The 27891-nt window shown below is 37.5% G+C and overlaps 1 protein-coding gene across 1 annotated transcript in view; it reads right to left on the reverse strand.

The window, feature by feature from the left end:
- Window positions 1–27891, reverse strand: part of WDPCP (WD repeat containing planar cell polarity effector) — a 130969-nt gene that overhangs the window by 6505 nt on the left and 96573 nt on the right. Inside the window, exon 14 of the mRNA XM_081314249.1 lies at window positions 5175–5328. Coding sequence (XP_081170375.1) covers window positions 5175–5328 — 154 coding nt within the window. The remainder of the gene's footprint in view (window positions 1–5174; window positions 5329–27891) is intronic.

Raw genomic sequence — 27891 nt, forward strand, 5'->3', positions numbered from 1 at the left:
CCCAGTAAGCTTTATTGGCTCAGGCAAAGAAACCGAGGCATTTCATCGGAGACTAGATTAAAAGAGTTTCTGTTCTGCTTTCTACTTCCATTATCTTTCCATAGTTGTTGATCAGCTTTTCTACACATAGTTGTGGACTCCTTGGTGAACTGTAAATTGCTTTTTTAAGCTGCCAAATTGCTGGCTGTAACCTCTTCCATTTGTATGTTCTTAACAGAGCTTAAAACTATCATTCCTTTCTGGGCATCTCTTTAAAATTAGACAAAACTTGGGCGGATTTCATATATATTCCAAAGGCTTAAAAGAAGAAGTTACTTGCTTCTAGTTTTTATCAGAGTCAATTAACACGAAAAGCCCAAAAAGGGATAAAAGCAACTGTTATCTAATATATATAAATGCTTGTGCAAAGCAGTACGAAGTACGATTATTTCTAAGATGCATTAATAGGTCTGGTGTGCTTATATCACATGCTCTTGACACAAAGCCAAGCTTAATTTAAATCCAAAGGCTGCATCATGAGTAATTAGGTTCTATTTAAGCTGACTCAGTTTGTATTAATGTACAAATACTAGACTTTTCAGAGTAACAGTTTGTTTTCATTTATAGGAGTACATACAGTAGAAAATGATTTAGTACACTGTTTGCCGGATACTTTCTTATTCTCTTTTTAAAAAAGAATGTTGAAAACCTCTCATTCTTACAGATGTGGTTAGTGACAAAAGCTACTTGTTCAGAAAAAGAGTTAGTTTCCAGCTAATACACAAGCTGATCAGTCAGGCCTCAGTAATGAATTAAGTTCTTCATCATAACAATGTGATTCTATCATTAATCTGGTATAGAAGAAGGCAACAGATTTGTTTAGCAATCCGGTTTTTTTTTGTGTGTGTTAAGTTTTCAAATAGCACAGGCAGCAATACTGTGATGCCAAAAAGGATTCAAGTATTATTGTCCTTTTCTGAGCAGGAAATGTATGCTGTTTAATAATAAACATCATTAACCCCGAATCAATTTACTTCAGGGCTGTTTATTGAAAGCTATGGGCCATAATCTACCATGCTGCTTCAGCAGGGTCTGGTAGGTATATGTCTAGAGCTGAAATGGACTGGCCCAAAGTCACCGCAGTGATTCCCACACCCTAGGGCAGGGGTAGGCAACCTCGGCTCTTTTATGACTCATGGACTTCAACTCCCAGAATTCCTGAGCCAGCATAGCATAGCTGGCTCAGGAATTCTGGGAGTTGAAGTCCATGAGTCATAAAAGAGCCGAGGTTGCCTACCCCTGCCCTAGGGAGAACTATAATCTGGGTGTTTCAACTTCTAGTACAGCACCTTAATGATTATAACGTAACAGCTCTCATCTCATATATCTATCTACATATATATAGAAGTGAAGCCAGCTGAAGGACTCTTGTATCCAGTAATATAATGTCTATGAAGACTGCAAAAAAAAAGTCCAACTGGAAGATACTAAATATGATATTGAAAGGATAAAAGATGTATTGGTTTTCTATGGTTAGACAGGATCTCTGGAAAACAGATTAGACTTGCAAAGAAATAAAAACTTTAAACATTTGTCAGCAGATAGAATCCTGATAGCTTCTCAAAATTCAGCTTTCTCTCCAATGATGTAACCTATCTTTTTATACTTTTCTAATCAACTTATTGACAGGTGAGGGTTTTGACCGATCAAGTTTCCAATCCCAGTCAGAGTCCAAACCGGTCCGAATCTGAGCGATTTTGTCCGCCAGATGCTGGCTAAACTCCTCGGCCCACCCCTGCAAGGGCTCCTCCCTCACCTCCTGAGAAAGGAGGGAACGAGTTACCCTAAACAGGGCGGCCGGGTGATTATCTGCGGACACGATGAGGGCGGCGAAGTAATTAGACTTCGCCGTCCTCATCGCCGCGAGATAAGACCTAGTGAAAGATCTTATTCGCAATCGGTCAGATTCAGACCGGCTGATCTCCAACAGCTCTCCAGACTCCGTCTCCAACGTTTCATCTCCCGGAGCTCCACAGAAAACCATGGAGCCCATCGGGATCTGCGCCGGATCAGGGGTCGCAAGGGTACAACCCGGTCAAGCGCCTCAGTGGCATCCCTTTCCCAGGCCTCCACCAAGGCGTCGACCGGGCTGTGAGTGAGGGGGATAGGTATAGACCCAAGTGCCATCTGGAACCGTTCCGGGTCCATTAGGCGCCTGGGGCGGAACCACCTGGTCGGTTCTGCAGCCCAGCGGCGAGGGGTAGCGTATCGGAAGACCAGCCATAGGAGGTGATGATCGGACCATGACGGGGACAGTATTTGGCGTACCCTCTCCCAGATCATCAAACCACTGTCCAGATAGGAAAACCAGGTTGAGAGTGTGACCCCCTCCATGGGTCGGGCCCTGAATTATCTGGGTCAGGTCCATGGCCGTCATGGAGGCCATGAACTCCCGAGCTAACTCTGACGACCCGCCCAGGGATGGAAGGTTGAAATCACCCAGAACCATAAGTCTGGGAAATTCAACCACCAGCCCTAAAAGGGTGTCGAGAAGCCCGGGCAGAGTTGTTGCAACACAGCTGGGCGCCAGGTATGTCAGCAACAAACCCAGCTGAACCCCAGAGCCAAACCTCAGGAGGAGCGACTCACTCCTGCCAATCTGTACGACAGTGGTCTCCCGAGGGTATAAGGTCTCCCGTATAGCCACTGCCACCCCCCCACCCCTACCCTGAGCCCGTGGCCGGTGCAGCACACAGAAACCTGGAGGGCAGAGCTCAGTCAGAGGGACACCTCCCTCTGGGCCCAACCAGGTTTCCGTAATGCATGCCAGATCCACGCGTTCCTCCTCGAGAGTTCTGACAAAACGTGATCCACTGGAGAAGGAAATGGCAACCCACTCCAGTATCTTTGTCATAAAAACCCCATGGGCAGTACCAAAAGGCAAAAAGATATGATGCTGGAAGATGAGCCCCTCAAGTTGCAAGGCGTCCAATATGTTACTGGGGAAGAGCAGAGGGCTAGTACTAGTAGCGCCAGAAAGAATGAACTGACTGGGCCAAAGCCGAAAGGACGCTCAGCTGTGGATGTATCTGGTGGTGAAAGGAAAGTCTGATGCTGTAAAGATTTTTTTCTCCATAGGAACCTGGAATGTAAGATCCATGAGAAGACTCCTGTGAGTCCCTTGGACTGCAAGGCGATCAAATCAGTCAGTCCTAGAGGAGATCAACCCTGACTGCTCTTTAGAAGGCCAGATCCTGAAGTTGAAACTCAAATACTTTGGCCACCTAATGAGAAGGAAGGACTCACTGGAGAAGAGCCTAATGCTGGGAAAGGTTGAGGGCAAGAGAAGAAGGGGACGACAGAGAATGAGGTGGCTGGATGGAGTCACTGAAGCAGTAGGCGTGAGCCTAAATGGGCTCCAGAAGATGGTAAAGGACAGGAAGGCTTGGAGGAACATTGTCCATGGGGTTGCGATGGGTCGGACACAACTTTGCAACTAACAACAAAAAAAAGGGGTTGGAACTTGACAATGTGGAAATATATGCAAACTATTCCTTAACATTAGCATATTATGATCATGTGCATATTTTGTAACTGCATATTCAGTCTCTCATCTTTTATGCCTTTTAGCAGTAGACAATTATTCTTCATGCCAATATAAATTTATTACAGGGAATTCCCTTTAAACTTGCATTTAGTTTGACATTTAAATGTTCACTTCTAAAGTACTTGCAGCAATAACTGAATGCTTTTTTAAGAATTCAAAATGAAAGGGGACAAAATGATTGTAGATTCGTATTATTTTAGGGTTGGCAAGTAGATTTTTAAAGAACTGTTGGAGGGGTGGAGACTCTTTAATGTTTGCTACCACAGAAAACAATAATCTCAGTTTTAGAGGAGAAAGCATTTTAAGTAGTTTTTGATTTAGATGGAAGTATTACCCACTTGTGATGACCCTTGTAGCTCATCAGCTATAATAATGAAAGAAGTAAAAGTAAAGGTTGAAGAACTTTGGAGCTGTCTAGAGCAGAAAACCCATACTGTATTAACAATGGACTAAAATGCACTTTTCTTCAGAAAACTTGAAATTAAAATGTTCTGAATAATTTGCATAAAATACTGTATAATACTTTGAAACTGATTTTCATTTCATTTGAGGGAATCTTCTAAAAAGGTATGCCAAGATCAGAACTTTAATCAATACTAAAATTTTTTTTAGATTTTTCTTTTTAAAAATCTAGTTAGATTTTCTTTTTAAAACTGGACAATAGTTTTAAACACATTTACTTGAAAGTATATTTTAATGAAATTAGGTTTACTCTAAATAATAGGTTTAAGTCAAGTATGTCTTACTGACATTACAATATAGAATAATCTATATTCACTAATGATGAGGGTAAACATAATAATGGGAGTAATCAATGTATATCTCTTTATAAATGCATGCTAGACTTCTTAAATGATTATTTACTAAACTAGAAAACAGGTAAGGTTTCTTTCAAAGTACAGTAAGAAATCTGAATAACAGTTTTGAATGTATATTAGGAATCATTGTATCATTTAAAGTATCTACAGAGATCTGGCTATAACATCTGCCTATTAGAATATATAAATTTTGAAGCTATGTATTGTCAACTATCAAGGACAAAAGTCAGTAAAGGTATCTGTGGGATCATCTAGCTGTCCATCTATCTATTCTGTCTTGTCCTATTTGATACAACAGAGTTTACACACTTTGGGTTCCATTCATTAAAAAGTGTCATTTTATGGGACTTAGAAAGTGGGCCTTGTTTGAAACAGCATACTCCTAGAGATCTGCAGTGTTCTTCTTCTAACTTCATTTAAATGGGCCTTTAAGCCTTGGGCTAGATTGGGTGGCAGTTTCCTTGTGGGAATGTTGCATGCCATAGAAGATATCTAGATGGTAATTTTTCTTTATTTTGTATTGTTCAATCTGTTTTTAATACTGTATACCACTCAGAGTTGGTATACAATCAGGTGGCCATCACAAATATGATTAAATCCATCCATCCATCCATCCATCCATCCATCCATCCCAGTTATATTCTTCAACACCTGTCCTTCCCATTATACTATACATTTTAGGTTTATAGCCCCATTTTAAATTTGTCTTTGGTGTGCAGTTGCATTTTTTTCTAGATACATTTGATAGTTGCCTGCTTTAAGCATTTTACCTTGTAGAGCTGTTGCATGTCATAAATTTGAAGAAATCATCACTTGTACTGCATGGTAGGAGACTGCCTTCAATTTTCTGTTCTTGTGGTATCATACACAGGTCCACGACAGGTTCTTTTAAATTATCTTCTGTGGTTTTATGTCTTGGAATCTCTACGGATTTAATAAATAAAACTGGTATCTTCTATTGCCAGAAAATATAAGATTTAAAAAGAGATAGTAATAATCTTTAATAGCAATTGGAGTTGCCTCTACAGGTAGTCCTCGAGTTACAAATGTAATGGAGCTTACAACTTGAAAACTCATGGGAGTGGATCTCATACCTCAAACGAGATCACTCCCTTGCTCATTAAGACACACGTGGCCCGTTAAGCGAATATGAGCTGTCTCAGGGTGGGGAAGGCATGGAACAGGCCCCCAAGGCCTCCCTGACCCACTAAGATACCTCATGCTTCCTCACCTCTTCCTGCCATGCCGGACTCAGCTTCAAAAGATCCATCTCCTCTCTGCCGCGGTTCCTGCTGCCGCCCGGATCTGAGGCCAGGGATGCTTCTGCATGCCTCAAGAGGCTGGATCGGGGTGTCAGAGGCCTTTTCCAGGCTGCTGCCGCCCAGATCTGAGGCCAGGGGACACTTCCATGGCCCTCCGGCAGCCTGATCCAGGGGCTAGAGGCCTTCTCCAGGCTGCTGCTGCCTGGAAATGTCCCCCAGCCTCAGATCCGGGCAGCAGTAGCCTGGAGAAGGCCTCTGACATCCCGATCCAGCCTCTGGAGGCACATGGAAGCGTCTCCCGGCTTTGGTTTCATTCTCTGTTGCAGAGAACAGAGGCCTAAAGTACTGTGAGATCACGCGAGATCAGTAGCATGAGATCTCGCTCCACTGATCTTGTGTAATCTTGTGTTTCTTTAGGCCTCCATTCTCTGCGAACTCACTGAAGGTCTGGAGCGGCCAAGAAAGTGAAAGATCTCGATTTTTGCAGGGTGAGTATAGAAGGCCTGGTGCCTAGGGAGGCCCGGGAAGGGGGTGGGGAGGGAGAGAATAACTCATAAGGGCGAACAATTGCCGTGGTGCTGCAATATTCGTAATTTCGGGACTTGCTTGTAAGCACTAGGGGGCACTTATCATGTAACTTCGAACGAGCGTTAGTGAACGCTCATAATTTGGGGATTACCTGTATTCAAGCGACTCCTATTACTCCATAAAACATACAGTATGAAATTACTAGACATTATTGTCACTTCACAGATTGTTATACATAGTGGTAAAACCTATATCACTGGAAGTGTTCACTTCTAGAAGGATTAAATACAAGCTATTAGTATTCTGTCAATAAAACCAAATTGACATTTATAACTGGGATAATATGAACATAATGTTAACAGCTTTTTCAAAGAAATAACAAAAACAACAGCACTTCGATAAAAACACTGACTTTATGATTTTCAAGAAACAGTTTATGAAGTGATAGCTAAAAAGTGATGCCACTGCAGCGGTAGAGTTATGTCACGTTTTTGTAGACGCTGAAAATGGCAGCATCTTCAAGATGCTAGCTAACCTTACTAGGGCATAAGCTACTGCAAACAGGAGCTCACTTCCTCAGATGCTTAGAGTGGGCTTGATATTACAGAACTTTAAATTTAGGGAGTGGAAGAGGGAGAAGTGGATGGGGAAAAACAAAGTTATAAGCCTTACATGATTGTAAAATTGAGGAAGAGACAGAGTGCCACTTTTATCAGTTAGCAAAAGTAATAGGCTAAGAGCTCATTAGTCTGTTCAAATCTTCAGTAATGGATTGTAATTTTTTAACTGTTTGTAATTCTGCTGCCAAAGTTTCCTGTTCCACCACTCTATTTGAGGCCAGTGACAGTGTTTGTGAGGCTGGAATGTTGTGCCGTTGTCTTGTTTCCAATTTGGGCTCTGATGTTCAATTACTATTCATTTATTTTCTTATGCAAAAGCTATCTTTGTTTGTCCTATGTAGAATTCAGAAAAACGGATTATGACATGCATCTTACATGATGAACATATGAAGGCACCCCTAACATTGCAAGTGACAATTATATTCTATTATTGTGCTAAGGTAGCTTTGGTGGAATAGTGGAATAATTTCTTTGGGTGACTTTATATTTGAACCAGGCTTAGGAAATAGAAGTGTCTTTAATCTACTGAAAATACTTAAAGCTTAATAATAATTCCCAAAATGAAAATGATCTGTTACATTCTTATAGAAGTTTTTAAAAAATAGAATTATAATTTAAGATAGTAGAAATTATAATTCTTGATACAAAGAGACCCACTGCCTAATTTCCCCCAGAATGAATTACATATAGTTTATACTGAGAGGCGAGGCATGCAACCCTTCTCCTTTAATTTGTTGATGAACATTAGCCTATCTGTAAAACACAGTCACCTATTCTCACAAAAAGCTTACCACATGCAATTTGATCAACAGGGGATTCTGACAAGTCTTAGGATTTCGGTGTTTGGTTTAGCACATGGTAATGCAGATACACTTCTTTGTGTTGGCACTGTGCCCAGAAATGGGGAACAATTTGTTTTCTTAAGTTTCCATTCTACTTTCTAAAGTGAAATTGATTTCAAAGGTGTATTATGACACAGAATAATGAAACTGGCATCTTAATATTGCATCATTGACATGTCTACTTAACAGGAACCATTAAATATGTACAAAGTAACAGCTGTTCTTGTATAAAACAGCTTTTTTGGCATGAAAACACACTTGATAAGTGAAGATAAACCATTTTTAAAAATATCTTTTGTACTCTGCATGATAAATGCAGTTAATTCTGTATAATCTGATGTTTACCCAGTACTCATAATGCAAAACCTTCTTAGGCAAGAATAAACCTTAAAATGCTGAAGCAAACATTTAATCAGAATATTTCATGCTGATTTTGGAAAAGTTCAATATATTCAGACGTATAACTTACAAACTGTGATGGTATTTACATTTATTTTGCAGATATACTGCAAATGAGCCATTAAGCCAGATTTTGTTTATTACTTGTTCTAAAAAGCTATTATTGGAACTTTCTGTTCTTAAAGACTCATGGGGGCACGTTTCAAGATGAAATTTTTAAAGAGGAAAGTCATTCAGCCCTCCTTCGGCTAGACTAGCTGAAAAGAAAACGTGTCATATCCATGAAAAGATTGTTTTTGCAAGTAGGAGAGATTGCTATTCCCTTAACAGAATAGGAAGTAAATCTGGATGTTTCTCAATGGCTTAATACTGTACCAAAGGTCATTATTATCCTTCAGCCAGCTGGAAATTGTGAATTGAGATGCTTTTTCAATGTTTATTTTGAAATAAAAAAATTAGAAAGATACATTTCTTAATTTAGCTTCTCTGTCCAATACTAACATAAATAGTTGCACAACTGATGCCAACACCTTGCCTTAAAATCTGCTACTTTAGACAGAAAGATGGAAGGACATTTTCTGAGTTTGGTTGAAAACAAAATTAATACTATAGAAAGGAAGAATGAAAAAGTGAACATCTGCAGGCAGAGCCCCAAATCAAAAATAGCACCTTCAGAAACAACACCCAAAAGGTTTGAAATAGCCATCCATGATGTATCAAAACTCTAGAGAAATACAAGTAGTCCTCGACTTACGACCATAAATGAGCCCAAAATTTCTGTTGTTAACTGAAACATTTTAAGGTGAGTTTTGCCCCATTTTACAATCTTTCTTGTCATAATTGTTAAGTGAATCACTGCAATTAACAAGTTAGTAAGACGGTTGTTAAGTGAATCGGGCTTCCCCATTGACTTTGCTTGTCAGAAGGTTGCAAAAGGTGATCACATGACCTTGGAACACAGCAAAGATCATAAATATGAACCAGTTGCCAAGCGTCTGAATTTGGATCACATGATCATGGAGATGCTACAAAGGTAACTATGAAAAATGGTCATGACTCACTTTATTCAGTGTCGTTGTAACTTTGAATGGTCACTAAATGAACTGTTGTAAGTCCAGGACTACCTGTAGTAGTAACTGTGAAAGGAATCTTGTAATCCTAGTGAACAATCACTTAAATATGAGCCAGCAGTGTGCTGCAGCTGCCCAAAAAGTCCAATGTAGTCCTAGGCTGCATTAACAAAGGAAGAGAATCAAGATCACATGAAGTGTTAAAACTACTTTATAATGTCTTGGTAAGACCACGTCTTTGGTTGCATAAGCCATAAGCAAGATGCTGAGACTCTAGATCAGGGGTGTCAATCTGCTGGCCCGTGGGCCGGATGCGTCATCCGGAAGCTGCGCCCACCCCATTGCCGGCAATGGCAAAACCATCCCGATACGTTGCATGACGTCACGGGTTTGACATGTCTGCTCTAGGTAAAGTGCAGAGATCAACAACAAAGATGTTTTGTTCCTCTAAAGCTGAAACATATGAAGAATGGCTGCAGAAATTGGGTATGTCTAGTTTAATGGAGCCCCTTCATGGATTACTGCCTTCTCGTGGCGAAGGGGCTTGCGTAATTCAATGAAGCTATGAGCTATGCCGTGCAGGACCACCCAAGACGCAAAGGTCATAGCAGAGAGTTCTGACAAAACGTGATTCACTGGAGAAGGAAATGGCAACCCACTCAAGTATCTTTGCCATGAAAACCCTATGGACAGTACCAAAAGGCAAAATGATATGACGCTGGAAGATGAGCCCCTCAGGTCGGAAGACGTCCAATATGCTACTGGGGAAGAGCAGAGGGCTAGTACTAGTAGCGCCAGAAAGAATGAAGCGACTGGGACGCTCAGCTGTGGATGTGTCTGGTGGTGAAAGGAAAGTCCGATGCTGTAAAGATTTTTTCTCCATAGAAACCTGGAATGTAAGATCCATGAATCAAGGAAAGCTGGACGTGGTCAAACAAGAGATGACAAGACTGAACATCGACATCTTAGGTACCAGCGAACTAAAATGGACAGGAATGGGTGAATTTAATTCAGATGACCATCAGGTATACTACTGCGGGCAAGAATCCCTCAGAAGAAATGGAGTAGCTTTCATAGTCAATAAAAGAATAGGAAAAGCAACACTGGGATACAATCCCCAAAATGACAGAATGATCTCAGTTCGAATCCAGGGCAAACCATTGCATATCACAGTAGTCCAAGTCTATGCCCCAACCACCAGTGCTGAAGAGGATGAAATTGACCGGTTCTATGAAGCCCTACAGCACCTTATAGAACTAACACCAAAAAATGATGTTCTTATCATCATGGGGGATTGGAATGCTAAAGTAGGAAGCCAAAAAATAACCGGAATAACAGGCAAGTTTGGCCTTGGAGTACAAAATGAAGCAGGGCACAGGCTGATAGAATTCTGTCAAGAGAATACAATGGTCATAGCAAACACTCTTTTCCAACAACCCAAGAGACGGCTCTACACATGGACATCACCAGACGGTCAACACAGAAATCAGATTGACTATATGCTCTGCAGCCAAAGATGGAGGAGCTCTATACAGTCAGTAAAAACAAGACCAGGAGCTGACTGTGGCTCAGACCAGGAGCTTCTTGTTGCAAAGTTTAGGCTTAAACTGAAGAAAGTAGGGAAAAGCACTAGGCCACTCAGGTATGAATTAAATCACATCCCTGTTGAATATACAGTAGAGGTGACAAATAGATTTAAGGAATTAGATCTGATAGACAGAGTGCCTGAAGAACAATGGACAGAGGTTCGCAACATTGTACAACAGGTAGCAACCAAAACCATCCCAAAGAAAAAGAAATGCAAGAAAGCAAAATGGCTGTCTGAGGAAGCTTTGCAAATAGCTGAGGGAAGCGAAAGGCAAGGGAGAAAAAGAAAGATACGTTCAATTGAATGCAGAATTCCAGAGAATAGCTAGAAGAGATAAGAATGCCTTCTTAAATGAACAGTGCAAAGAAATAGAAGAAAACAATAGAATAGGGAGGACCAGAGATCTTTTCAAGAAAATTGGAGAGATGAAGGGAACGTTTAATGCAAAAATGGGCATGATAAAGGACCAAAATGGCAGGGACCTAACAGAGGCAGAAGAAATTAAGAAGAGGTGGCAAAATTATACAGAGGAACTATACAAGAATGAGCTTAATGTCCCTGATAATCACAATGAGGTGGTCACTGACCTCGAGCCAGACATCCTAGAATGTGAAGTGAAGTGGGTCTTAGAAAAGCTGAGCAACAACAAAGCTAGTGGAGGTGACAGTATTCCAGCTGAGCTATTCAAAATCTTAAAAGACGATGCAGTAAAAGTGCTACACTCAATTTGCCAGCAAATTTGGAAAACTCAACAGTGGCCACAGGATTGGAAAAGATCAGTTTACATTCCAATTCCAAAGAAAGGCAGTGCCAAAGAATGTTCAAACTACTGCACCATTGCACTCATTTCTCATGCTAGTAAAGTCATGCTTAAAATCCTACAAGCTAGACTTCAGCAGTATGTGGATCGAGAACTACCAGAAGTACAGGCAGCATTTCGAAGAGGCAGAGGAACTAGAGATCAAATTGCTAACATACTCTGGATCATGGAGAAAGCTAGAGAGTTCCAGAAAAACATCTACTTCTGCTTCATTGACTATGCTAAAGCCTTTGATTGTGTGGATCTCAACAAACTGTGGCAAGTTCTTAAAGAGATGGGTGTACCAGACCTATATGTGGGCCAAGAAGCAACAGTGAGAACTGGACACAGAACCACTGATTGTTTCAAAATTGGGAAGGGAGTCCGGCAAGGCTGTATACTGTTGCCCTGCCTGTTTAACTTATATGCAGAGCACATCATGAGAAAGGCAGGGCTAGTTGAATCAAAAGTTGGAATTAAGATTGCTGGAAGAAATATCAACAACCTAAGATATGCAGATACTACCACTCTAATGGCAGAAAGTGAAGAAGAACTAAAGAGCCTCTTGTTGCGGGTGAAGAAGAAGAGTGCAAAACATGGATTGAAACTTAACATTAAGAAAACCAAGATCATGGCATCCAGCCCTCTCAATTCCTGGCAAATAGATGGGGAAGAAATGGAGGTAGTGACAGATTTTATTTTCCTGGGCTCCAAGATCACTGCAGATGGGGACTGTAGCCAAGAAATTAAAAGACGCTTACTCCTCGGGAGGAAACCCATGGCAAATCTAGACAGCACACTAAAAAGCAGAGACATCACCCTGTCAACAAAAGTGCGTATAGTCAAGGCTATGGTCTTCCCAGTTGCAATGTATGGCAGTGAAAGTTGGACCATAAGAAAGGCTGAGCGCCAAAGAATTGAGGCCTTTGAACTATGGTGCTGGAGAAGACTCCTGCGAGTCCCTTGGACTGCAAGGCGATCAAACCGGTCAGTCCTAGAGGAGATCAACCCTGACTGCTCTTTAGAAGGCCAGATCCTGAAGCTAAAACTCAAATACTTTGGCCACCTAATGAGAAGGAAGGACTCACTGGAGAAGAGCCTAATGCTGGGAAAGATTGAGGGCAATAGAAGAAGGGGATGACAGAGAATGAGGTGGCTGGATGGAGTCACTGAAGCAGTAGGTGTGAGCTTAAATGGACTCCAGAAGATGGTAGAGGACAGGAAGGCCTGGAGGAACGTTGTCCATAGGGTCGTGATGGGTCGGACACGACTTCGCAGCTAACAACAACAACAAAGTTTAATGGAGTGACATGATAGCAGTATTCCAATATGTAAGGGGCTGCCACAAAGAAAAGGGGGAGGAGTCAACCTATTCTACAAAGCACCTGATAAGAGAAACTTCCTGTCAGTGAGAACCTAGATCAGTGGAATGACTTGTCTCAGAAGTTGCAGATGCTCCAATAGTGGAGGTTTTTAAGAAGAGATTGGACAACCATTTGTCTGCAGAAACAAACATTGCAATGGAGGATTCTTTGGGCTCCTTATTTGCCAGTAAAAAAATGAACATAAAATTCTTTATCCAGAAATTAGGGTTAGAAGAGATATTAGCCTTTCTTTATGTATGTCTTGAGAGAAGCTATATGATAGAATATGAATTTGTATTTCAAAGTGGTTTGCAAAGTGTCAGGGCAGTGATCCGGTGCCCAGGCAACTGGTTCTTTTGGATCCAGGGACAACAAGCACACCAGTAAATAAAGGAATTTTAAGCTTTGTTATTAGCTCAAGCAAATAGATTTAAAAGAATAACATAACCAAGCAAGATGATATTCAAATCTCTTATAAGCTACCAGAAGCTCCTTAAGAATGACAGTTTCCACAGTAAACAATGCTAGTTTCTGTGCATAAACAACAACAATCCCAAGGTTCTTATCAAAACTTGGTACTACGACTTCTTGGCCTGCTGTGGCCATGAGAGTGCAAGACCTGACCTTGACCTGACCTTCCCTTGGGATGGGAACTGAAAGTCTGAAGATTCTTCCCACTTCTCCTTTATTCAGCAAGTAAAACACAAGCAGGTTAGCGCAGAATGAGCTCTAAACTTCTAGACATTTCTTAATATGAAGGAGAAATCAAAGGATGTCCCTACACGTAGTCCTTGACTTACAATCGTTCGTTTAGTGACTGTTTGAAATTACAACGGCATTGAAAAAAATGACCTATGATCATTTTTCACACTTGCAGCCGTTTCAGCATCCCTGTGGTCACACGATCAAAATTCAGACGCTTGGCAACTCACTCATATTTATTCTAGTTGCAGTGTCTCAAGGTCACGTGATCACCTTTTGCAACCTTCTGTCAAGCAAAGCCAATGGGGAAACCTAATTCACTTAAGAAACACAAATTTAAGTGAGTGTTACTAACTTAACTGCAGTGATTCACTTAACCACTCTAGCAAGAAAGGTCATAAAATGGGGCAAAACTCACTTAGCAACAGAAATCTTGGGCTTATTTGTGGTCATAAGTCAAGGACTACCTGTAAACTCCTCCAAATAACAAGTCTTCTGCATTGCCACTACACAATCTCTACAAGGGCAGAGCTTTTCCAGATCTGGAATTTTACAAAATTTTCCTCCAGCTCTGCTGTCAGTTTTACTATACTCTGATTATAATTTTATATCAAGGATCCTTTGTTTAAGCACTGTCATTGCCTGATCTTGATCCAAGCATATAAGCATCTTTCTTGGGGGGAAAAAGTACATATTTTTGCTAATTTGGAATATCCAGACATATTTTTATCATATGTATTATATTAATATTTCGTGTCAGACCTTGAGATTAGAAATGAGACTTTAGACAGTATTTAAACGTACAGAGCCATGTCCTTGTTTCAACTTTTGAAAGTCCTGCCTCCACCCACAGGGCAATATTAAGCATATATTTCACCACTTGAAATAGCTTTCTTAGAAATTTTGACTGAACCCTTTCCAGGTTTTATTAATTAATACCTGGGTTTAATTGGGCTCCATTATAAGAGCTGGAATATTGTCTTGGCTTCAGAAAGCTCCAGGGGAATTGGGATGACTGGGCACTTCTGGAGAAGAAGAAAGAAAGAATTGCTGCTGAACTCTTCTACACATTTGAAGCAACTGTTCAATCTGTATATGATGCTTCCCAGAGTACTGTAACATAAGCTGAAGTATCTGAATTGGGGAATCAACTTCATTTTAGAACATTCAAGGGTACAATATAATTTTTAAAAACACCTTGCAGAACACACAATCTTTATTTTTTCATAAGTGATCTGTAATGAATGTTTTTTTTTACAGAAATGGACCAAAGTTCTCATGGTCCTTTCAAGATTAGATGTTTCTTGTAATAAAACTGTTTCAGATGTATAAAGCAGGATGAATACAGGTCTGCTGTCCAGTTTAGGGAACTAAAAATCTCCCTTGATAAGGCTCCTGGCAATTGTATTTCTTTATTAATTAAATGGGGCCAGGATTCACTCATGTTTAACCCCTTGCTGGTTATCACTATGTCTAAGAGGTGGCCAGCTTAATGCATCTCACCCTCAAACTGGTTTCTTTATATAATGCATATAATAGGATGAGTAAGGGGATGCAATGGCTCGTTGGTTAAAGACACTGAGCTTGTCAGCTGAAAAGCTGACAGCCCGGGTTTGAGACCCAAGCACCACACAATGGGATAAGTTCCTCTTACTTGTCCCAGCTGCTGCCCACCTAGCAGTTTGAAAATGTGTAAATGTGAGTAGATTAATAGGTACCACTATGGGGAGACGATAATGTTCCCCTGTGTGCCTTTGCCATATGTCATGCTGGCTCGGAAATGTCTTCAGACAACACTCTCCTTTGGCTAAGAAATGGAGATGAGCTCCACACTCTAGAGTCGGACACGACTGGACAGGGAAAAACTTTATCTTTAGGGTGAGTAACCATCTATTGATGGTAGGAGCTTTCAATTTCTTCCAGAGAGGTTCACCTAATTTATTTGATAAGAAGACAAATCAGCCTCGACGTGGCTTACTGTTTCCTAGTAATAGCTGCTGTATGAAAGTATGCTACTGATGAGGCTGAAGATTTTATGGAAATTATGCAAAATGTTACTGCTAGAGCCCTGACTTGAATGGGGTTAGAGAACCCTTGCTTTGAAATCACTTTCAGGTGTAGATTTTTATTTTAAAAAATACTTGAAAAAAAAACTGCTTTTATGTTAGGATGGGTTATGGTATGAGTCTGATTTTTAAAATCTTTGCCAAGGCCTTGCTCTGGATTACCACCTCAGCTAATCTGAGGTAGTCAGCAACCAGTGATGTGGGTTTATTATACTGGAATTTCAGCTATGGTATGCCTCTCAAGAACACACAACTGATTACTATTCTAATCTTCATCCACCACATAAAAACACTGGAATCTCTCTTATTAATATACCTTTAAATGTTTATTCTGCATTTATCCAATTTATGGCTTTTTTATTAGTGGGCATATTTACTGGATGTGTGTTAACTTTTTTTGTTAATTTTACACACAGAATATAAAGGGGATAATTATACAAATAAATATACAGCAATATAATTAGCACCATCCTGGTAGCCAGAGTAAATAATTGATGAAATATATTCTCCAACTAGATTTTTTTTTCTTTCTGATATATTAATCATATTGGGTCCATAATCATGTCAAGAATAAAGTAAATTTTCATCCTAGATTATGTTAATACAATAATAGCAGTATTAGAAGAATATGTCTAGAGTAGAAATTCTATAATTTGGACATTCTCATCTAGAAAATTCTCTCTACAGAGATACATGAATAATCTCCCAGGGAATGGTCTTTCAATAAATATCTGTGAATCAAGCTTGAGTCCTTATATAACGTTAAAAAAGTGTAATAGTTTCCATAGTTATCCCTTTTCCTAATGCAAAAAGCCCGTCTTGCTTTATTTATCTTCAGAAAACTCCTAGAAATCATGTAATTCCTATTTGATGTAGGCCAAGATATGTTCCAAGAATTTAGAAAATTTGAATTTAAGCAAGGGTTATGCTTAAATCAGTCTTTATGATGTAACAAGAAGACACTTCTCAACATTTTTCATTATAAGTGGTTAACTTAATTTTCCCCCTATTGTACTCAAGAGCATCTGAGCAATATTGTTAGTAACCTCTGTATGAACATCATGAAAAAAAACCATAGTTATATATGCTGCATGAAGGTAGTTGAAATAAAGACATTTAGCCATAGGCAGTTTTTACAGCCACAGAAACCTTTTTAAAAGTTGTATATTTGAATTTCTAAAATGAAAGTCTTAATAGGCAATAAACATAACTGATACTTGAAAGGTTTTCTCTACTTGTGTTGATCTCTCTCTATATATAAGGCTCATAGTTCTTTTTTTTCAAGTTACAGGTATTTTTTGAAAGCAACATGAAAGACTAACTGTCAAGATATGCCTGGCCAATTTTTTAATGGCCCAATGCACACATTTAACTGACAAGTAACTGAAATCTGACCCAGATGCTCAGCCTTTCTTGTTACTTCCAAACTATTTTAGACTTAAACACCTAACACCTACAGGTGTTCACACTTTCCAACTTGTCAGTAATACAGACCTTGCCAGATATACCATCAGGATGTGGCCAGACATAAAGACCTCACAGACGACTCCAGTTAAACCATCTTGACCACCTGTAACCCTCAAGGCTTTTTCTTGATTTGTCCTTCACAAAGTCACTTTGGAAGAGTAGTTAGTAAATTACCAAATGGCTAAGGCAATTATAGTGAAGTCATGCAGCGAGGGAGTTAAGCAGGGCAAGGGAATTTAATTTGATAATTCATAGTCATAAGACTGAAACTTAACATTTAACCTTGCAGCAAATTACAGTGCCTTTTTGATCTAGTAAAAATTCCGTGACCATTGAAACATGAGAATATAAAGCATACTCTTATGAAAATATAATGTTATCTCATTAGAAATATTTTTCTCTGCCAATAACTCTTTAGTAAAAAGGATAGGAAGTATATTTGAATATGTAACATTCAGTGTGTAGGTTAAATTTAGTTCTAGAATAAAGCAACTAAAACTGACATTTAAATACTTTTTGTCAATTAAAATATCAGAGAATGCACTAAATTTAATTCATATAAAGGTAAAAACAACAAGTCTGTAAGCAAGAGAAAGTTAGTGGTAAAAGGCATACAAACAGCAAATTCCTTAAAATACCTGTTCTTCAGGTGGATAATGTTGAGGTGTATGTGATGATAGCAAGTTTCATAATGAGATTTTTTTTTACTTTTAATTATAACAAATCTTACCAAATATTAAAAAAAGGAAATATTTGTTTGAAGCATAGTTTGAGTACATAGTAAATTCCAATGTACAAACATTTATATACTATATTGACTATGAATTTTATAAATTAAATAATTTTTCAGTTTCATTAATATGTAAATATTTGTTGTAGAAATCATTTTATTTGAGGAGGCATTACAAGAGATCATGACAGATTCTATGTTTTTTAAAGCTTGCTGTAATGACGCCAAGAAAGCCAGGCAGAGTAGAAGTCAGTTGATCCAATATTGCCAGATATAGTACATTTCACTCTTTTTGAGCCTGATGAATGGATGGATAGATAGATAGATAGAAAGATAGATAGATAGATAGATAGATAGATAGATAGATAGATAGATAGATAGATAGATAGGTATCTTACAATATCTGATGTATCTCAGATTGTTTTGGGGTTTAATTTCACTGGGTCTAGTCTTATTCACGCTATCTAAATCTGCAAGAAGTTGTTGTAAGTATAATTTGAGGAGATGGGCAGTTATAATAAATTCTTATTTATTCTTAACCATATGCCACTTTTCTGTTCGTGTAAATTACTCCAAGCACACAGTAAAATCAATCAAAGTTAAACATTAAAGCCAATGAACACTATTAAAATATTGTATGGCATGAAATGCTAGCTTTATTTTTTTTTCATTTAACACAGCTGAGATAGTGAATTTCTTAAGTCAATTGCCTGAATATAGTTATGGATTGAATAATTTAGTATCTGTTACATATGCTCTGGTAATGTCATGATTGGATTACAGTAGTAGTTCTATCTTTGAAGACGGTTCTGGTACTTCAGTTGATACTACAATACAGCTAATTGAGGTTGGATGTCACGATGATGTGACCTCAGTGCTCCTTTAAGAGGACTGGCTGGCACTCCCTATTTGGGTCCAACTCAAAGATATGTCAAAACATTATTCTGTACAAATAATAGTAATATATCAGTGCTTCTGATAGGTGCTTGTCTTGAGATACAGGTCATCCTTAGTGGCTCTTTTCAGGATGTCCTTGGTCAATGTAATCCGAGGGATATTTTCAGTAATGGGGCCCTCTTTTTAATTCGCCCATGTAAGGCAGTAGATGCCCTGAACTGGTTGCTTAGCATAGTAATGTTTTTTTAACCAGGTTTTAAAATTATGATTAAAAATTCCATAGTCAACAGATTGTTCCAATTAATTCCCATTTCTCCCCAACATTTAAGGAAGTAGTTTTAAAGATCAATTTAAATATCCTAATTTATGCAGTTAAAATGACTACGTAACATCCATAGTTATCACCAAAAGAATTGTGCAATCCATCAATATAGCATGAAGGAGGAAAAAATGATACTTTTTGCTGAAAATTGCATTTTAAGAATCTTGAGTGAAATATTTAATTCATTGGAAAAGAATTCACTGCCATCTGATTTTAAGTGCAATTCTCAGACTAAAAAGTAGTAAGTATCAGAGCAAGAGGCTAGTAGAGTGCCTTTACTAAAACTAGGCCCTATATTCTAATACTGTCATTCTACACAAACTAACCAAAAAAGAAATTCATAATTAAGTCCAGTGATGCATTAGTAGACATAAATAAACATAATAATTAAAAACAATTTCTGCTGAATTTCAAATTATCCATGCTTTAATGACAGTCACACAACAACCAGTTTACCACTTGTACACCATTAGTAAATGTGACTACAGCAAAAGTATTATGTTACCGTCCCATTTTGCACTCTCAACAAAGGAAATCCCAGCTCTTTAGACTGACCAAGAGTGTACCTTAATTTAAAAATTCATCTAGGCTCAGCAGAAACAAAGACAGTTCCGGGATTTTCGCGCAAAAACCCACATAGATAACTCCCCTCTTCCTCTCTGAGCCACCCACAGTTCATAGCTCACCAACTGAGTTCATTTCTTTTGCTTTGGGAAAAACTGTCTGCTTCAGTCAAACATTCTTCATGACTTGGCCTTGGCAGATAATGTCTCCCCCGCAACAGAAGGTTCACTTGCATTCCATAGTTGTCCCTCCCCCCCAGGAATTTACCACCCTCCTGCAGTCACTGTATGGCAAAGCTGCAAGTGAAAGCAGGTGCAGGAAACTATGGAGTTGAGTCAGATCTGACATATTAGCTATAAAGACATAGCCAATGAATTAAGTGTGGAGGTGTCCCTTCTACTGTACACATTAACCAATTAACCTGCAGACATTGGCCTAAAAAAACAGTAAAGCACTGGCAAACTAGACTCCAAGGCTTGACTCTGCACAAGCCAGAAAACACTTTCATCCCATAACAGGAAAAGAGATTGCAGTAAGTAGGAGACAACACCATGTGTTTATGCCCTCCATAAACAGTTGGTGGTCCACACTTGTAAGGGAACAAATTGGCAGTGCATATATGTCCTGTGTTACTATTTACTCATGAGAGAAAATTCTTTAATGCTTTTTTTCTTATTTGCAATTGGTGTTGGTTTTACAGAACACAGCATTATATTTATTACAGAAGAATAAATGGATAACTTTTGGCAGTGGAAAATGTGATTTGGCACATAGAGTATCCATGTTTTGTATTGCTCAGATAGTATCGTCTAATCATTATTGGATGATGTGTATGTTTAAAAAGCCTAGACTTGCCTTTTAGTGCTAGCTGAAAATATGCTTCGTCAGGGAAGACAATACAAATACCTTAAATGCGCTTTTAAGGCCATAGACATGAAAGTGGTTTAGATATCAGAACCCAACTTGCTTTAAACATCTCTTTTTGACAGTTTATAATTTACAAGAAGGGTGTGGCTACTAAATTTATTAAAGCAGATACAAGTACTGGTTTTTCAGCATTTATGCCTCTCTCCTGTCTACCAGCTGGCTTTCATGGCTAAGGCAGGATGAGAACTCACCATCTCCTGGATTCTAGCCTGATGCCTTAATTACTAGACCAAACTGGCTCTGGAAATATGCTAAAATATTTGAAAAAGCACAATCATCTGAGCACAATTATATGAGCTCCTCCAAATTAAGTGGTCTATTAGGTCTGCCATGATCTACATTATAGTATTGTTTGAATTATCTTCCCTTCCTACTTCAGCCAAGCCACAGCCCCCTCCTAATCAATAAAACAATAGTTGAAAATATAATGGCATAAAAGGTAGCAGGCTACAGTATGCTAGATTCAGGCCATTTGAGGTTTGAGTGCTAAACTACAGAAGACAACAAAAACTCACCATATAGTAAGTATAAAACTGTTTTCAGTGGTAAAAATGTTTTTTCTTCTAATGGCACTGAATTCTGTACTTGTCTGTAGACAGCAAAGCCATTAGATTTTATATACTAAATTTAGTGGTCTTATGGGGGACTTCTTTTTGGATGATGATATTTGTTCACTTATTCCAAACTAGCTGTTGCATTTACTGCCATTCTGGGCATGGTGACAGTCAATGGCTCTGATATATACATAGTTGGGATAGATAACAGCTCTATTAATTATGACATCATTAATATATTTCCATGTCTTTTATATTGTCATTCAAGAATTGAGCTATCTGTTTGACTGACTTCTAATAGTCAATAATAATTTAATCTTAATACTATGTTGTTAGTTGCAGTGTAGATTTTATCAATCTTAATTTCCAATCTGAATCGAACTGAAGATTAAGAAATCTGAAAGGTGGCAAGATAAAACAAATAACATAAACTAATGTTACAACTGTAAAGGCTCTCCTTCATATTTTCAAATGATGCATCCTCCTTGCTGAACATCTGTTTTAAATAAATGATAGAAAATTGCTATAAATGTGCCGAATGACTTTGTATCCTGTAGATACACTATTTGCAGAATTAGCTGTAAGGCGTTTATCCTTTATTCTGACTAAATATTTAATTTTGGCTTCTTGGAAGAATTTTGTGACTTCTTTACATTAAAATACTCAAGACATTTAACTTTAGTACTGTGACTGTCATAATAAATTGATTAATTTGTTCAATTGCATCAGTTAAATATATTTTAATCAGATATGTTTACTTTTAGCCAAGTAAAGACATAATTGTTTAAAAATGCAAAATTTATATGTGGAGTTTAATATGGATATTGACTTGAAACAAATTAAAGTTGAAACTTGTCGGTGAACAAATTACTTTTAATTTACCTTTAACTTAAACCCAGTTTAATAAATAGATCTGATTAAACCTCATACTGTAGGCCTACCTTTACATCTGACCAATACATAATTAATATATATTATTAATAATAGTAATACCTCCAAATCACAAGACATTGGCTTTATTCTTATTCTTCTCCTCTGCAGTTTGAATATAAAGTATAAAAGACTAAAAAGAGATTTTTGCAGACATCCCAGCCTTTGAACTACCCAAGGAACTGAAACAGCAAAGTTTTGCTGTAGGGCAAGCTTCCACGCTAGCCTTCTTTCTTTCCTTTCGCTTTGCCTCTTTTTAACCTCACACCTCACCTTCTGTAAGGGAAGGCAAAAGGCTCACTCACCCTCTCGTGAAAGATGGCCTCCATGTTTTTTTTAAATTAGTTTTCCAATATTACAATAGTATCTTTAAAAAGCAATGTGGTGTCTGGGTTACAATAGTTCCATTTTAGACAAATACATATTATTAAAAATCTCCAAATTGTTGTAACCAATACTTCCTCTCTCTTTTTTCCTTTAATACATACTATCTCTTATCTAAATTAACATACTTCTCATTGCTATCCATCAGTCATTTAATAGTTTTCTTATATTTATCAATACTTTAGTATATTTTATATTTTAACATTCCATCTTTAAAATATCAAACACCTTATATATTTTTTAGCTTTAATTTTACATTGATATTAAAATTAAACATTTAAAATTTCTCATTTTCATATTGCTAAATAACCTCCTTTCCCTTCACACAATTTTCTCCAATACCTAGTAATGTAATACACTTCTTATTTATCTTATTTCCATATCAATATTAGTAGTACAATATTAGAATAGTAGTCATTAGAATACCAATTGCAGGGAGGAGAAAGAGAAGGAGGGACAATATAATATTCTTGTTTCTCATTTATAGTTTCCACATATTAAAAATTAACCAGAATTTCTCCCGTTTCAACATTTAATACATCCTCTCATGTCACTACATCCAGGTATATTAGCTACATTCTATCATCTTTAACATATATACATCTTAATCCATTTCATTTAAGGAACTCAATATTTCAATGTTAGTATTCATACAGCTGTGTTTTATTTTTATTTTTTTAAATTAGTCAGTATTTTTATCTACTCATCAAAACAATCTCTCGTAATCCAAGTACAATCCTGTCTATTTTGGTATTATCTATTTCTGGCCTCTTGAGAATGTCCATATTTCTTCAATCTTATTTTTGCTTTCTTCCTTTGCCATGTTATTTTTCGCTTCTTTGCCTCAGGATCATCAAAGTATTCTTGTGTTGTTATATCATATTGAAGTGGCCCTCCAGTCTCCACTTTTGAAGGATTGAGGAGTCTGTTAACAGCACCAAATCTTCTCATTGTTTTTGCCTCTTGATATAATTGTCCTGGTCTGAATAGATTTTTCCCCACTTTTTTCCCATTATAATCTTCAAAAGTCTGCATTTGTTGAATATTTAATTCTTCTGCCAATGTATTTGATTGTTCAATTTCTTCTGTTAAGTTCTGTCCCAATAAAATATTAATTGTAGTCACAGTTTGAGTTTGTTTCTTCGAGATGCTTTCTAGTTCTTTTCCAAAAGCTCTTATTTCATCACCAGCTGAAGAAAGGAACTGATATGTTTGGTAAGATATTTCCCACATAGCATAGATTTGTTTTTGAAACTCTTCCATGGTGGAGTTTCACATCTGGTGTTCAAGGTTAATCTTATCTTGTTTTTCTTATATATTTTCTTGTTTTTTTAAAGAGAAAGTCAGATTGCAATTACAGGTTTAGCCACTGGGTGTCCCCCAAGTACTTTGAAAATTCTTTTCTTTTAGTCCGTTTCTTTTTTCAACTTTTTTTTAAAAAAAAAAACACCTCTGGGCTTGCTCGCCGCTTATTTGAAGGGAGGGTTGAATTCCCCCCTCCCTCTCCACAGGGGGGAAGGTACTTAGCATCTTATTTAGGTGAAAAAAAGATTAAGGTATAAGTGAGGAATCTTACCCCCGTCTCTTCCACGCTGCTTTAATGTGGCCTGAATGATGGCCTACATGTTTATGTGTCTCCAACCGTGACCATCAGCTTTCACATCACATGGTCTGACCCAGCCAATCAAGCCATGCTCTGGCTGTGGTGCTCCGGTGCCTCATGGCATCTCCTAGAGGAAGCAGACAGCGCCGGAGGGGACCCCACTTGCACTGTACCGCCAGTGGGGCATTTTCAAAAACAAACAAGGATAGGAAGGGAAACAATAGGAAAGGAACGCAACTCTGGAAAATCCATTGAAAAAAGATGCCGGAACTCCGTTCTGGTGCGTTCTATGAAAAAAAAAAGCCCTGGATAAGATGCATATTGTTTTAAATTAGGTAACTGAAGAAAGAACATACTATAAAATGTTGAGATTACAATAGATAGAATGAGAAAAACAATCTTGCTTTTTCCAGGGTTTTATCTTAGCTAAATAAGCCAGCTCTGGGATTTCTCTGAGAAAGAGTATTGAACAGAGTTGACCAACCATTCTCCAGGATGACGATCCAACTTAACTTTTTTTTGATCCAGAGTTACTTCCTTAAAGACATTGGACCATGTTTCTTGCCTGAATGAATGGAGTTGGAATGAGTTCTTTGCTTCCTCTTCTATCTTTTTGTAAGCACTGTTGCTTCTATCTAGTTTTCAGAAGTTTAGCATTCTTCAAATTCACCTTTTCTCATGGGATTAGCTCGATTGGTCTTTAGAATTTGTAAAACAAATCTTTTTCCTTGTAAATTAGGTAGAAGTACAAAACTAGTGTCAACTACTGGAGTTTCTCAAACGGTATATTTTCCTGTTCAGGTCCACCTATCCTCTTTAGCAAAGCCTCCAAATTAATAATCTAATTAAATAATATGTACTGGATTTAGGCAGAAGGATTTGTATTCAGAAATTTCTGTGCACTGTGTTGATAGTTCAGCATTTTTACTTTGTGTCACACTTCAGAATACTTTTAGTCAGCCTATTTGCAAAATTAATTGGCTATTTTCATAAAGTCTGAATACAAGACAATTTGAGTGAGTAGATTACACATATTAACATTTTATTATTAGTGTGTTTGAAAATTTTGCTGTAGATAATATCTTCCCATATCTATGAATTTTCTGGAAACACTATTTGGTTAAAAGACCTATTTTCAAGCTTAGAAAAACGATTCCTCTTGAAATTCCTTAGTTGACATATCACATCTGTGATGTGTCACACCCTGTCACATCATATTACATCTTGCAGAGTAAACAGAAGAAAGGTTATAAACTCAGTGTGCATACCAACTGCTAACAAGAATGTGTTTTTGCCAACTTCTATCTAAATGAATGCACTCAGAAGTGACAATCCTAGGATCAGATAATTTCTGGCTGAAATTCCTTATCCATCTGCTGGTAGAAAGGTCCCATTTCTAATATAATAGTAAACAATATTTATGCACAAACTTAATGACTAGGAATAAACAAATTTATATCTCTATATACCTATGCCTATATTTATGCTAAATATTTATATTTAAAATTACGACAAAGGTTAGGCTCAACAAGAAAATAAAGAATTTTTTTTGTTATAATGAGTTGATTTGTTCTTAAGGAAAAGCACTTTGTTTATTTATTCATTGTAGCCAGCAGTGACAAAGACATGATTCCTGATAGTATCACCTTGTAGCTGATACATGTGGCCGATCATAATATTGGTGCCCTAAAAGAACCTGTATTGTCATGGTTCATTGTTTGTATTAAATAAGGAAAGTATACTGATTATTGAAGACACAGTGCTGAAATACTGGATTTATGGATGCTACCATAATACTTTTTTTAAAAAAAATACAGTTCATCTCCTTTCCTGTTCCTCATTTTTACTGAATATTGCAAGCCGATTCAGTATGATTTGATGATATTTGTTTCAGGGGTGTTACTCCAGTATGCAGAGAGCAAATTATATAGATTGATAATGATAGATAATGAATCATTTCAACCAATACAAAGACATAGTATAAAGCTAGAAAGTCTATCTCATATTTAACACTGATTGGAGGGGTTATGATACAAGGGGAAAATGATGTTTATCATTTAAATTTCAATAAGGACAGGCTAAGAAAACCAGTTGCCTTTGATCTACATATATTTATTAGAAGTGTCAATCATTTGCAGTGGAATATATAGATCAAAATAGATAGCATGACATTGGAAAAGCAAGCAGAAGTGGTCTCAGTTATTGTGGCCTTGTCCTTTAATCAAGCCAAGAAAAAAACATGAGCTATTGCTCAGCTTCCACATAAAGCAGTGACTGCAGTTCACTGTTTAAAAGCTATAAAATACTAAACATAATATCTTTATATTAAGAAAAAAGAAATAAATCTCAGAGTGGCTTTATAAAATATATTTCCCAATAGCTCTATGATGTAGCTATTATGGCTCTATGATGTGGCTATTCTAAGTAACATGGTTACATTTTTATGAACATTTCAACACTGTTCTATTAAATAACACATTATCAGATGTTGCCACATTATTATGCTTTGATTTCTGAAATTTCAATGTTTGTAAATCTTTGCATTGAGTAAGGATGGAAATATTATTAAGATATTTCTATACTACAATAAGAACACAGTTGCCTTATCTTTATACAGAATTGCTTTAAATCACCATTTTATGTAACAAAAAGCATACACACACACACACACACACACACACACACACACACACACACACATATATATATATATATATATATATATATATATATATATATATATATATATATATATATATTAAAGGTAAAGGTTTCCCCGCACATACGTGCTAGTCGTTTCCAACTCTAGGGGCCAGTGCTCATCTCCGTTTCAAAGCCAAAGAGCCAGCGCTTGTCCGAGGACGTCTCTGTGGTCATGTGGCCGGCATGACTAGACGCCAAAGGCGCACGGAACGCTGTTACCTTCCCACCATAGTGGTCCCTATTTTTCTACTTGCATTTTTACGTGCTTTTGAACTGCTAGGTTGGCAGAAGCTGGGACAAGGGCACTCGGGATTTGACCCGCCAAACTGCTGATCTTCTGATCGACAAGCTCAGTGTCCTAACCCACTGAGCCACCGCGTCCCTATACACACACACACACACACACACACACACACACACATACACATATTCAGGTTAATCTATGGCTGGGCTCCAGTCCAGAGAGAAACAGTTAATGTGCATCAGTTTTCCGTTTCTTGTGTCCTTAATTTTAATATGATGGTATAGATTGCTCTCTCTCTCTCTTCACACATATACATACACAAATAATCTACATGTTGTATAGAAGATAATTGGTGCAGCTGTACTGAATCATAAAATCACAGAAGACAATGTGGTACAACTATTAATATAATCAGAGATTACTGTAATGCTATACAAAATATAAGATGGTAATACAATTGTTTACACATTGGTCTACTGTAATTCTATTCTTTACTAAAGAACGTTTATTTTGTTTTGCTAATAATGACTTAATTTGATTAAAATACATTTTATCATATAAAAATGTGATTAAATTTTGATTTTGTTTCATTTCACAAAGGTAGCATGACATATTTTAGATTTTTAGTTAATGCAGGATACTTTATAGTTCCATACATATAACCATAAATTAAACTTTAACTTGAAATCTTTTTTCAAGTGAATCATTTTCTAAAAAAAATAATCAAAAGTTCACGTTAGGTATTGGGCCACTGAATAAATCCTGGAAGGACTTTAATAATAATGAAGTTATACCAGTTATAATAGAAAACTTTTCTTATGTCACAAAATTGCAAAGCAGCCAAAAATTAAAGGTGATGTTTCTTTATAAAAAGAGAAAGCTTTGGAATTTCTCTTTGAACTATGCATCATTTATTGGGAAT

The sequence above is a fragment of the Vipera berus genome (genome assembly GCF_964194415.1).
Source record: "Vipera berus genome assembly, chromosome: 1".
In the NCBI taxonomy this organism is placed as follows: Eukaryota; Metazoa; Chordata; class Lepidosauria; order Squamata; family Viperidae; genus Vipera; species Vipera berus.